General features: G+C 47.6%; 2 protein-coding genes and 1 pseudogene across 3 annotated transcripts in view; 1 reads left to right on the forward strand and 2 right to left on the reverse strand.

Moving 5' to 3' along the window:
* Nucleotides 1-215, reverse strand: part of LOC115550384 (synaptotagmin-2-like) — a 5,333-nt pseudogene extending 5,118 nt beyond the window's left edge.
* Nucleotides 216-2,120: 1,905 nt separating this feature from the next.
* bbs10 (Bardet-Biedl syndrome 10) lies at nucleotides 2,121-5,521 on the forward strand. The gene is made up of 4 exons (XM_030365326.1): nucleotides 2,121-2,219; nucleotides 2,627-2,818; nucleotides 3,174-4,193; nucleotides 4,549-5,521. Exons 2-4 carry the CDS (start codon nucleotides 2,658-2,660, stop codon nucleotides 5,363-5,365), a joined length of 1,998 nt encoding a protein of 665 aa, XP_030221186.1. The 5' UTR covers nucleotides 2,121-2,219; nucleotides 2,627-2,657; the 3' UTR covers nucleotides 5,366-5,521.
* Nucleotides 5,522-6,350: 829 nt separating this feature from the next.
* The window catches only part of cd9a (CD9 molecule a), a 6,486-nt gene continuing 2,836 nt past the window's right edge, over nucleotides 6,351-10,000 (reverse strand). For both annotated transcript variants that reach the window (XM_030365327.1, XM_030365328.1), the window contains exons 2-8: nucleotides 9,662-9,764; nucleotides 9,468-9,565; nucleotides 8,761-8,835; nucleotides 8,568-8,666; nucleotides 8,306-8,395; nucleotides 7,602-7,685; nucleotides 6,351-7,511 (exon numbers count right to left, since the gene is read on the reverse strand). In XM_030365327.1, coding sequence (XP_030221187.1) covers nucleotides 7,446-7,511; nucleotides 7,602-7,685; nucleotides 8,306-8,395; nucleotides 8,568-8,666; nucleotides 8,761-8,835; nucleotides 9,468-9,565; nucleotides 9,662-9,764 — 615 coding nt within the window. In that variant the 3' untranslated portion in view covers nucleotides 6,351-7,445. The remainder of the gene's footprint in view (nucleotides 7,512-7,601; nucleotides 7,686-8,305; nucleotides 8,396-8,567; nucleotides 8,667-8,760; nucleotides 8,836-9,467; nucleotides 9,566-9,661; nucleotides 9,765-10,000) is intronic.

Raw genomic sequence — 10,000 nt, forward strand, 5'->3', positions numbered from 1 at the left:
TAAAGATGCACCTAAAGAAACGACCATACCTGTTAGTCCGTTGTCAGGGGTTACCGGTAACTAGTCCTTAACCTCCACAGAGAAAGAGGAGAGAGAAAGAGTGGAAACAGACAAGTGGCGTACAGAGGGCAGGAGAGGTGGATGACAGGGAGCGAGGCGACAAATGAAGTCCTGTGATTCTACTTCCCACCAGGTTCAACTCCACGCCAGAGCAGGTGGAGAAGATACAGCGATGTGAGAGAGAGAGCGAAAGCGAGAGAGAGAGAGAGAGAGAGAGGAGAGAGAGGAGAGAGAGAGAGAGAGAGAGAGAGAGAGAGGGGAGGTGAGTGTGTGGGAGAGAGCGTGAGTAGAACAGATAATATTTCTATGTGTGTATGTGCACGTGTATCTCAATGTTTGTGCGTTGTAGATGCCATTGTGTACTGAGTGTATGTGTGTTCCTTTCTGCTCATTCAGGTCTCCTGCGACGGGTCATTTCCTCTGACGCCCCACCTCTCATGACCTCTGTCCAAGACCCAGAGGTGACCCCATCCACTCATCAATATTCATTACTGTAGTGACATCGCTCTTTAAAGGCTCGTTAGCATACTGTAAGTTCAGCAAGAGAGGACATTTACATCCAGACGTGAAAAGTGTGTGTATATGTGGGTGTTGGATCTTCCGTGAGTGAGTCCGTACGATGTGAGTGAGCGTGTTCGAATGTGCGTGTGTGGTGTTTGTGTGTGTGTGTGTGTGTGTGTGTGTGTGTGTGTGTGTGTGTTTGTTTGTTTTGTGTTTGTATGTCCTTCGTTGGTGCATCCGTATGTAGGTGTGCGTGTGTGTTTGTATGTGTGCGAGTATGCGTGTGTGTGTGTGTGTGTGAGCATGTTTGTATGTGTGTGTGTGTGTGTGTGTACGTGTTTTTGTGCCTGCACTTGTTTGTGTCTGCGTCTGTGAGCATACTGTAAGTTCAGCAACAGAGGACATTTTACATCCAGACGTGAAAAAGCCTATGCGTGTGTATGTGTGTGTGTGATCTTCCGTAAGTGCGTCCGTATGTATGTGAGTGAGCGTGTGTGTGTGTGTGTGTGTGTGGCGTGTGTGTGTGTGTGTGCGTGGGTCTGCATGTGTGTGTGTGTGTGTGTGTGTGTGTGTGTGTGTCTGTGTGTGTGTGTGTGTTTGTATGTGTGTGCGTGTGTCTGCGTGTTTCGCATGCACCCCGCCAGGTTGAGCATCTGGCTCTCGCTGCGTCCTGTCTCATATTGTCTATGTATAGATGATGCTGCCTGAATTAGAACCTAAGGATGTGGTTTCTGCAGCACCACACTGATCAGGTTCTGGCCCCGCCCTATTCACCTTGAGGATGGAGAGGCAGGAGGAGGAGGAGGAGGAGAGACCTAAATAACCTTTGTAAAAAGACACCTGAAACTATAATCCTTGTAATAGACATGGTTTATTTACAGATGGGGGAACACTTTACAATACAGGTACAATCATTTAACATGATTTAATACAGTTATGAGCTAACAATTAATAGTTAATTAACAGTAACGTAATGGACTTGTAATTAGATATAATTGGTTTGTTTCAATAAGACCATTAATATAGTATATAACAATGTATATTGTATCTATCATTTCTTTCATAAAACATCATAACTTTACACATTTATCAATATCTTAATATATTATTTTGCAAAAGTTCAAATATCGTTGTAATTCTAGAAAGAACATTATTTTGATAAGAGACACAATCTTGCGCAAACATATCCTTTTATTGTTATCAATTGGTAAATTGCAAAACGATATCACTGGAAATAGATCCCAGTGATTTCACATGTAAATTTATATCTGGAAAAATATAAACTGAATATTCTTTACATGGAAAACATTTACACAAAACTAAATGTCTTTATCTTTTTGCATATGATGTTGTTACAAATATAAATATTAAATAAGACTGTTGGTTCTAAATTGTTCTATTTTATCTTAGAAAAGAAGGTAAGCATCACTCTTCATACAGTATCGCTGGTAAAGTTGTTAATCTAGTGTTTTTACCCATTATCTACTACCCATGCACATGCTCTGCAAACAAGCTGTTCATACCTCCGTGCACTAGGTGGCGACGATGACACGTTCGCATTCAAATCCCCCTGCAAAGTATCGAAGAAGTATGGTTCCTAGGAGACGAGACAGACACAACCAAGCGACATTCACCCATTCGATGAAGCCAGATCTGTGGTGATTTATCTATTTTTTTGGTAGTTTATTCATACGTAATGTTTTTCTGCTTTGAAGCGTACAACCATTCCACCTTAACCCTTCTAATAAAACGTGTGTTTCCCGTACAATGGTCAAGCTATCTACCGTGCCTAGCTTAGCTTTGAAACTCAGGAAATATGTTCGCCACATTCTTTTTACTTCTGAATTGATGAACAAAAACGGTCAAAATCTGACATGAGCTAGAATGCAACTGAACGGCTAGAAATACCGCAGTACTACGACATGCACATATTTAGTACTGTTTACGATTTGACAAACAACATGTACAACTGCTCCACAAATGACCATTAAAAGATATTCACCATTGAAACGTTCAACATGTTACCATGCCATTTCTATTTTGATTGTAATTCTATGTTTTCTAGATGCAGCAGGTAGAGCACCTTCACCTGAAACATGTGGTGCAGACCGTGTGTGTGCTGGAGGCGGTCATTCTCCGCAGCTTTGGGACCCGATGGCGGCCAGGTGCTCTTCACTCGGGATACGGGACAGCTGATGTTGAGCCGCAGTGGGAAACAAATTCTTACAGCACTGCGGCTCGACCACCCACTGGCTAGGTAGACAAGATGAGCCTTGAGTTTCTCTTTACCGCTTCCCCTGTCACTTACTGTTCTCTGTTAACATATTTACTACAGCAGGATAGGTCTTCTAATCTAGAGCTTATAGGCTGTTTATCTTCCAGCCGAATGGTTATAGGTTCAATACCTGTCTGCAGTTTACATGTAGGCATCGTTGAGCTGACATGCTAATTAATGACGCTACGCCAAATATTCACTGGAAGTGAGTTTGGTAAAATACTTTTTAATCAAACGGTATACTAGGACATCAATGCCTTGATCATCAATAGACAAAGTTCTGATGATATTATCCTGAGAACTGAAGATTGAGCTCTTTGTGCTGTGCGTGTTGCAGGATGGTGGTGGAGTGTGTGTGGAAACACAGCGAGAACACCGGGGACGGGTCAAAGACCTTCATCCTACTGCTGGCCTCGTTGCTGCGAGGGATTCAAACGGCGGCCAGCAAGGGCTCCGTCGGCGGCCACGTCTACACGAACAGAGCTGCCGTGCTAGCCGCCGGCGCCAGACGCACGGCAGAGGAGCTGCTGGCCTTCGGGCTGGAGGAGCTAGCCGAGGTCATCCTCGTCGGGGTGGTCCCTCACACCGCCAGTCTCTCATGGGAGAGCGGACTCAAGCACAGAGACCCAGAAGCTCCGCCGCGCTCTGACGCCGACGCAGACCCTTGTCCCCTTCAGAGACTGCTGGCGACGTTCTTTTACACGCGGCTCGGCCGCACACACGCCCAGCTCGCCAGCCGACTGACCCGCGACCTGATCTCCCTCTGGAGGCCCCCCGCGGACCCTCCGGCCCTCACCCTCCGCCTCCTGGAGAGGAACTTCGGGGCGTTGCACACCGCTGTGTGCGGCCTCCCCGCGGGGGGGTCCCGTCTGGTGGAGGGGCAGGTCATCCACCGGGACTTCGCCGTCCCGCCGCGCCCACCGCAGCCGGGGCAGCGGGAGCAGCCGCCGGTCAGAGCCGTGGCGCTGGTCGGCGCGGGGGGCTCGCTGCAGCCCAACACAATTTTGAGCGGGACGGTGTTGCAGGTGGGCGGTCCGGGAGGGGGGGCGGAGGAGGCGGACCCCGAGGGAGGGGTTTTGAAGTACAGCGCTTGGGCAGAGCGGTCCCTGGAGGGGGCGGTGGGCCGGCTGCGGGGGCTGGGCGTCACGCTGCTGCTCTCGGCGGGGAGGCAGACGCAGGCGGCCCTGGGGGCGGCCCGCCGCGCCGGCCTCGCCGTGGTGGAGTGCGTGGAGGAGGAGGAGCTGGCGCTGTTTGCCCAGCTGAGCGGCGCCACGCCCGCCACGGTGTGCGGGCGGGTCGGTCGGGAGCACGTCGGCGTGCTGAGCTTCTGTGAACCCATAGTGCTGGGGGCGCACAGGTACGCACGCACGCACACGCACACACAGACACAGACACAGACACAGACACACACACACACACACACACACACACACACACACACACACACACACACACACATTCCCAAAAGGAGGAGCTCTGTGCACTGTCCTGTAGTGTCCTCATTTCTTTTATTTGAATAGTTTATTGATACTTCTATCTCATATCTTCACTTTAATGTGACCTCCACCCATCAGTATCAGATCAGAATGTATAAAGGATTGTGGTTTTTCTTACATTGTATGATCGTTCCTATGGACTTCCTCATTTGACATCATTTGAAATCATGTTCTGTAACTGAATCATGTACTTCCACTCTCCTCGTGGTCCCCCAGGTACGTCCACGTTGGGTTCCCGGGGGCCGCCGTCCGGCCCCACAGCCTGGTGCTGTGCGGCGCGGGGGAGGGGCAGGCGGAGCAGGGGGCGGGCGCCGTCCGGGACGCGCTGCGCATGCTCCTCGCCATGTGGGAGCCATGGCAACGCACCACAGAAGACGAACACGCCGCCAGCCCCGGAGCCCCCTCGCACCCACGCCACCCCAAGAATGGTCAGAGCCGCTCGGACGGAGCCGGCCCGTCCCGGGAGGGCGCGCTCGACCCGCGGGGTACCGTCCCGGCCGGCGGGGAGTTTGAGTTCCTGCTGCACCGCGCCCTGTTGCGCCACGGCGAGGGGCCCGGCGGCCAGAGGCCCGGCGGCGAGGGCGGCGTCCCCGCTCCGTGCCGGCTGCTGGCGGACGCTCTGCTGACCGTCCCCAGACACGTCTACTCCCAGGGGCCCCGGCGCCTCATGCAGGCCCAGACACTGAGCCTGGGGAGGAGCCGCAGCACGGCGCTGCAGTGTGACGGGGATGGGGGTGGTGGTGGTGGGGGTGGTGGTGGTGGTGGTGGTGATCGTGGTGGTGGTGGGGTTAGTGGTGTTGGACTTCGTGTCTCCCCTGCTGCTGCTGAACAGAGCCCTGGTGCCCCCCCCCGTGCGTCAGATGCGGGGCTCGAGTCGGTCTCCTGTAAATACCGGCTGATTCTGGCTGTTCTCCAGTGTCTGTGTAGTGTTTTGCGTGCTGATGCCGTGCTGCATTTGCACAAATCGTCACGCGCAACTGCTTCACCAGAGGACACAGGCGATGATGATGATGATGAAGATGATGAGCGTTAAATATAACTGCAAACTTTAAATTGCAAAGTATGCATCTGTTTATCATTATTATTTTTTTTTATACAAGAGATTTCTATCTGTTAAGCCATTTTGTAATTGTTTTCAATACATGTATTTATATCATGTCTCTCGGACAATAAATGTCATTTATTAGTATTTTGTCTAATCTATGTTTTTAAAAGTGTGACTGACCTTTCTAAAGTTTTTTTATACTGACTACGCATCTTATCGCCGTTGGGTACAGAACAGGCCTGTGTGTGTGTGTTGATCTTGGCCTGTGTGTTTCTGTTCACGGCAGACCCCTAGGTCATGTGGACATTCCTTTCTCTTATCTCTGCCTCCTACCTTCTTCCCTTGGAGAGCTGACAAGCTATTGTATCAACAGCATAACCACTCCGACACAAAAATATATAGTGGAACTGTTATAATCAGTGTTATCAACATTTTTAGGAGGGCTACTGAGTCGAACCAGGACAACGCCCAACTGTCATCAACCCAATCAGCATTTCCTTGCAGTGATCAGAGGAGCCTTTAACCAATCACTGAAGATTTTCTTCAAGGGAATTCTGAGTCATTTTTCCTCAGAAGCCAGTTTGATCAGACACGCACAACTAGACACGCACAACCAAAGACGTGCAAGGGCTTCATTAGGAGACTTTAACTAATATTCCATGTGTGTGCTTTGATGGATGTGAGTGTTGTGAATTTTCTTTTGTTCTTAATTTGGAACAAACTGATGGAGTGAGTCAGAACGATAAGAGTAAACAGAGAAAGGAGATTCAGACCCAGGAGACGCCAGCAGGTTACTTTCCTGTTTATGTGAGAAGTTCCTCAAAATGTTTTCAAACTTGGAACGCAACCTTTACTCTGAACGCATAAATAAATCCTCGATATTATCAAAGTGTAAGTTCTATCCAAGAAACTGGAGGATAGAGTTTATTTGCTTCAGTTTCAGGTCAGAAGGTAGATTCAGCACACATACAGATGAAGAAGGTGGATTTAGTTTATTTGGCTTTTTCACACCAGTTCTCTGTCACACACACACACACACACACACTCTCTCACACACACACACACACACACACACACACACACACACACACACACACACACACACACACACACACACACACACACACACACACACACACACACGCAAACAGTTCATACAGTGCATACAGCATGATTCAGTGCATCACTTTGAAATGCGAAGGACATTATAAAAGATCAAGCATGTGTTCCACAAACTGCAGGTACCTTAAACATCTTTACAAATCTATCACAGATAAAAGAAAAAGAACAAACAAAATGAGTCAGAGACTTAAAGGCGATCCATTGTGAGGAGAATATGATGTTGGAGTGTTAAGCTGTAAGGAAAATTGTAAGGAGGTGTGTAAGTATTCCTAAACAAGACACTTAATAATATTCCCGAGGAAAGAAACTACTGTTATTGGTTCACAACCGGACATTATCAAGACGGGATGTATATAGTTGAGTAAAAAAAAAGTATATTGGGTCTTAAATTATGCAATGGTGGTCAATAGCGGAGTTAACAAAAATATATATTTGTTATGACTGTTTGTTTTTGGCCTTGGGCCTTGATTCCCCTTGCTCATGGGTGAGCCACAATAAAATGTAAATATAAACATGTTTAGAAAACAATACGACTGTATGTCGCTTTGTTTTGATTATTAACGTTACACAAAACAATTTTTCATCAAGTAACCACAAATGACGTGTTATTTCTGTAGCACATTTCTCACGGATGATGTCCGTCATATATATTTGGACCAACCACATTGTACCAAGTCCAGGAAGGTAAGTCAGAGCATTTTGGCAATATACAGCTCCAATGAATTGATTGATTGATCAACCATTAACCCTATCCACCCCACGGTCACAGCCACGTGACACATCAATATGGGCGAGGTCGGAACCGTCAGCCTACCTATTGGCAGTGGCAGTCCTGGGACCCTAGAGATGACATCATGCAACATTAACGGGGACTTGGTGGAAGGGGTTGGGGGGGGCAGTCGTGATCACATTGGGTTGTCGGGGTGGGGGGGTTGGGGGGTTCTCATCACACCACCTCCCGGGACTTCCTGATGGCGCAGCAGAGGAGCATGCTGAAGATCATCCCAAACATCTGGGGAGGAGGAGAGGCATCGGTGAGAGAGGCCCCCACGGTGACAGACAGACACACAGACAGGGCGGGGAGGTCGCGCCCGGGTCTTACCATGACGATGCCTATGGAGATGCCCACGCCTCCTATGATGTGCAGCTTGGAGTCAAACACCTCGTCGATGGCGTCCAGGCAGCTCTGGGGGATCAACACGGCTCATTTCAGTCAGGGTGTCTCGTTTGTTATTCGGTTATCTTTAATGTTCTTGTCCCCTTCGTTCTCTGTGTCACACACAGAACATCCACTATAGACTCTGTGAGCCCGCGGTCCTCCAAAGGTTTTGCTACAGCACTGTTGCCATAGTTACACCACAATTGGATAAGGGGGAGGGGGATGTTTGTTGGTAATTTGTCTGCGGTGCAAATTATGTCTGTATGTAACTACTATAAATTGCATTGAGATGTCTTGTGTCATGTGTGATGTTAATGTTCTCTCATTCTCTCTCTCTCTCTCTCTCTCTCTCTCTCTCTCTCTCTCTCTCTCTCTCTCTCTCTCTCTCTCTCTCTCTCTCTCTCTCCATATATATATAAATATATATAGATAAATATATATATTGAAAGATTTTGACAGTCCTAATCCGTCTGTTAGACTGGGTCCTTCAATGTGTTGGCATCCATTACACACACCCACACACACACACACACACACACACACACACACACACACACACACACACACACACACACACACACACACACACACACACACACACACACACACACACACACACACACACACACACACCATGATAGTCTTACCTTAGCGATTAATTCATCAAACAAATCTCCTGGGGGGCATGTCTCTTTGGCAGACTCTGGGACTGTTCCAGTTGGGCCACAGCAACTCAACTGTACACACACACACACATGAACACACACACACACACATTGTTCATTGACCTAATGTGTTTGGTTAAGCTTTGAGAGTGTTAACATAGCTTCGAAGCTGAAGTTGAACTCTCACTTTTTAGAGAATCCATTCATATTGAGTGACTCTTTGGTCAAAACAAAGAAGGCTCACCCCGGTTTGAATCACCAGCAATGTCTCTTTGAGGCGCTCGTCTCCTTTGCTGTAGTTGTCGTATGTTTCCATGTAAAACGAGGTTATGTCATTCACTATCTACAGCACCACAAGAAGGACAGAATCTCAGCATGAGGTAATGACGTTATATTTTGTTGGATGGCTGACTTTGGGTACCGTGTGTGAGCGGTACCTTGCTTTGGTTAGAGAACCCCCAGATTCCTGCTGCCACCTCTACGGCAAATAAGATGAGCAGGAAGAAGAAGAACTGAAACGAACATAGCAGTCAAACATTAACAACCAGTACAGTTTTTTACTTTTAGATGTGTGTGTGTGTGTGTGTGTGTGTGTGTGTGTGTGTGTGTGTGTGTGTGTGTGTGTGTGTGTGTGTGTGTGTGTGTGTGTGTGTGTGTGTGTGTGTGTGTGTGTGTGTGTGTGTGTGTGTGTGTTTGAGAGGAGCAGAGAGAGAAAGCTATAGCACGTGTGTTTGATCATGTGTGCCTTAATATACAAGCCATTAACATGTAACAAGTAAGGTCGGTTTAACCGGAGCTGCACCCAATTTCTCTAGGCTCCTCCCACTGAGGGATTAACTGAAAGAAGATTAACCACACAGGGAGAAAGAGAGCTAACTGGAAACAGGAAACAGACAAACCCTACTTTGACCGGCTTTGGCCTTCAGAGACCAGCGAGGAAAGACACAACATGACACTGTTTTTTTTTTCACAAAGTAGTAGTTAAAGTTGTAAAAACATGTTGAGCTGGGAGCTAACTTGACAGTTCTTGTCGCATTTAGTGGAGGTATTCCAGTCAACAGACGATGTTGTTGGTTTGAAGACGTAAAACCAGTTTTGCATTGCCAAACACAAGCATTGATGCCCCGTACGTTGTTCGACTTACCAGTCCCAGCATGAAGGGAGACTCCTGAATGGCTCCACAACAACCCAGGAAACCCACCACCATCATCAGAGCTCCAGCTCCTATCAGGATGTAAACACCTGCCGCACACACACACAACCACACATTGGAAATGTTCTACATGGGACTTCACTCATGTTTACCAAAACCCATTCCAGTGGTCCAGAGCAATTCACCAGTGTAGAAGAGGTACGGAGAGTCGGCTCCTTCAAACAAGCCTTTTGTTTTGGAGTCAAACCTCAGCCACAGCCCGACGCCCAGGACAGCCGTTCCTGCAAGCTGACAGACAAACAGACACGAGGATACTGAGTCCTAAGCACTCAGTTCATTCCTTGATCCAGACGTCTAACATAGTCTGTGTACCGACACAGACCACATCGCACAGGAAAATATGAAATACAAGAGAACAACTCTAAGAATAATTTATATATATAAATATATTATTTTCTTATTCCATTTACATTTTTGTTTTGCAAACAAATAAAACACAATAACGAATGATCACAACACCCATT

This window comes from Gadus morhua, chromosome 9 (assembly GCF_902167405.1).
Source record: "Gadus morhua chromosome 9, gadMor3.0, whole genome shotgun sequence".
Classification (NCBI taxonomy): Eukaryota; Metazoa; Chordata; class Actinopteri; order Gadiformes; family Gadidae; genus Gadus; species Gadus morhua.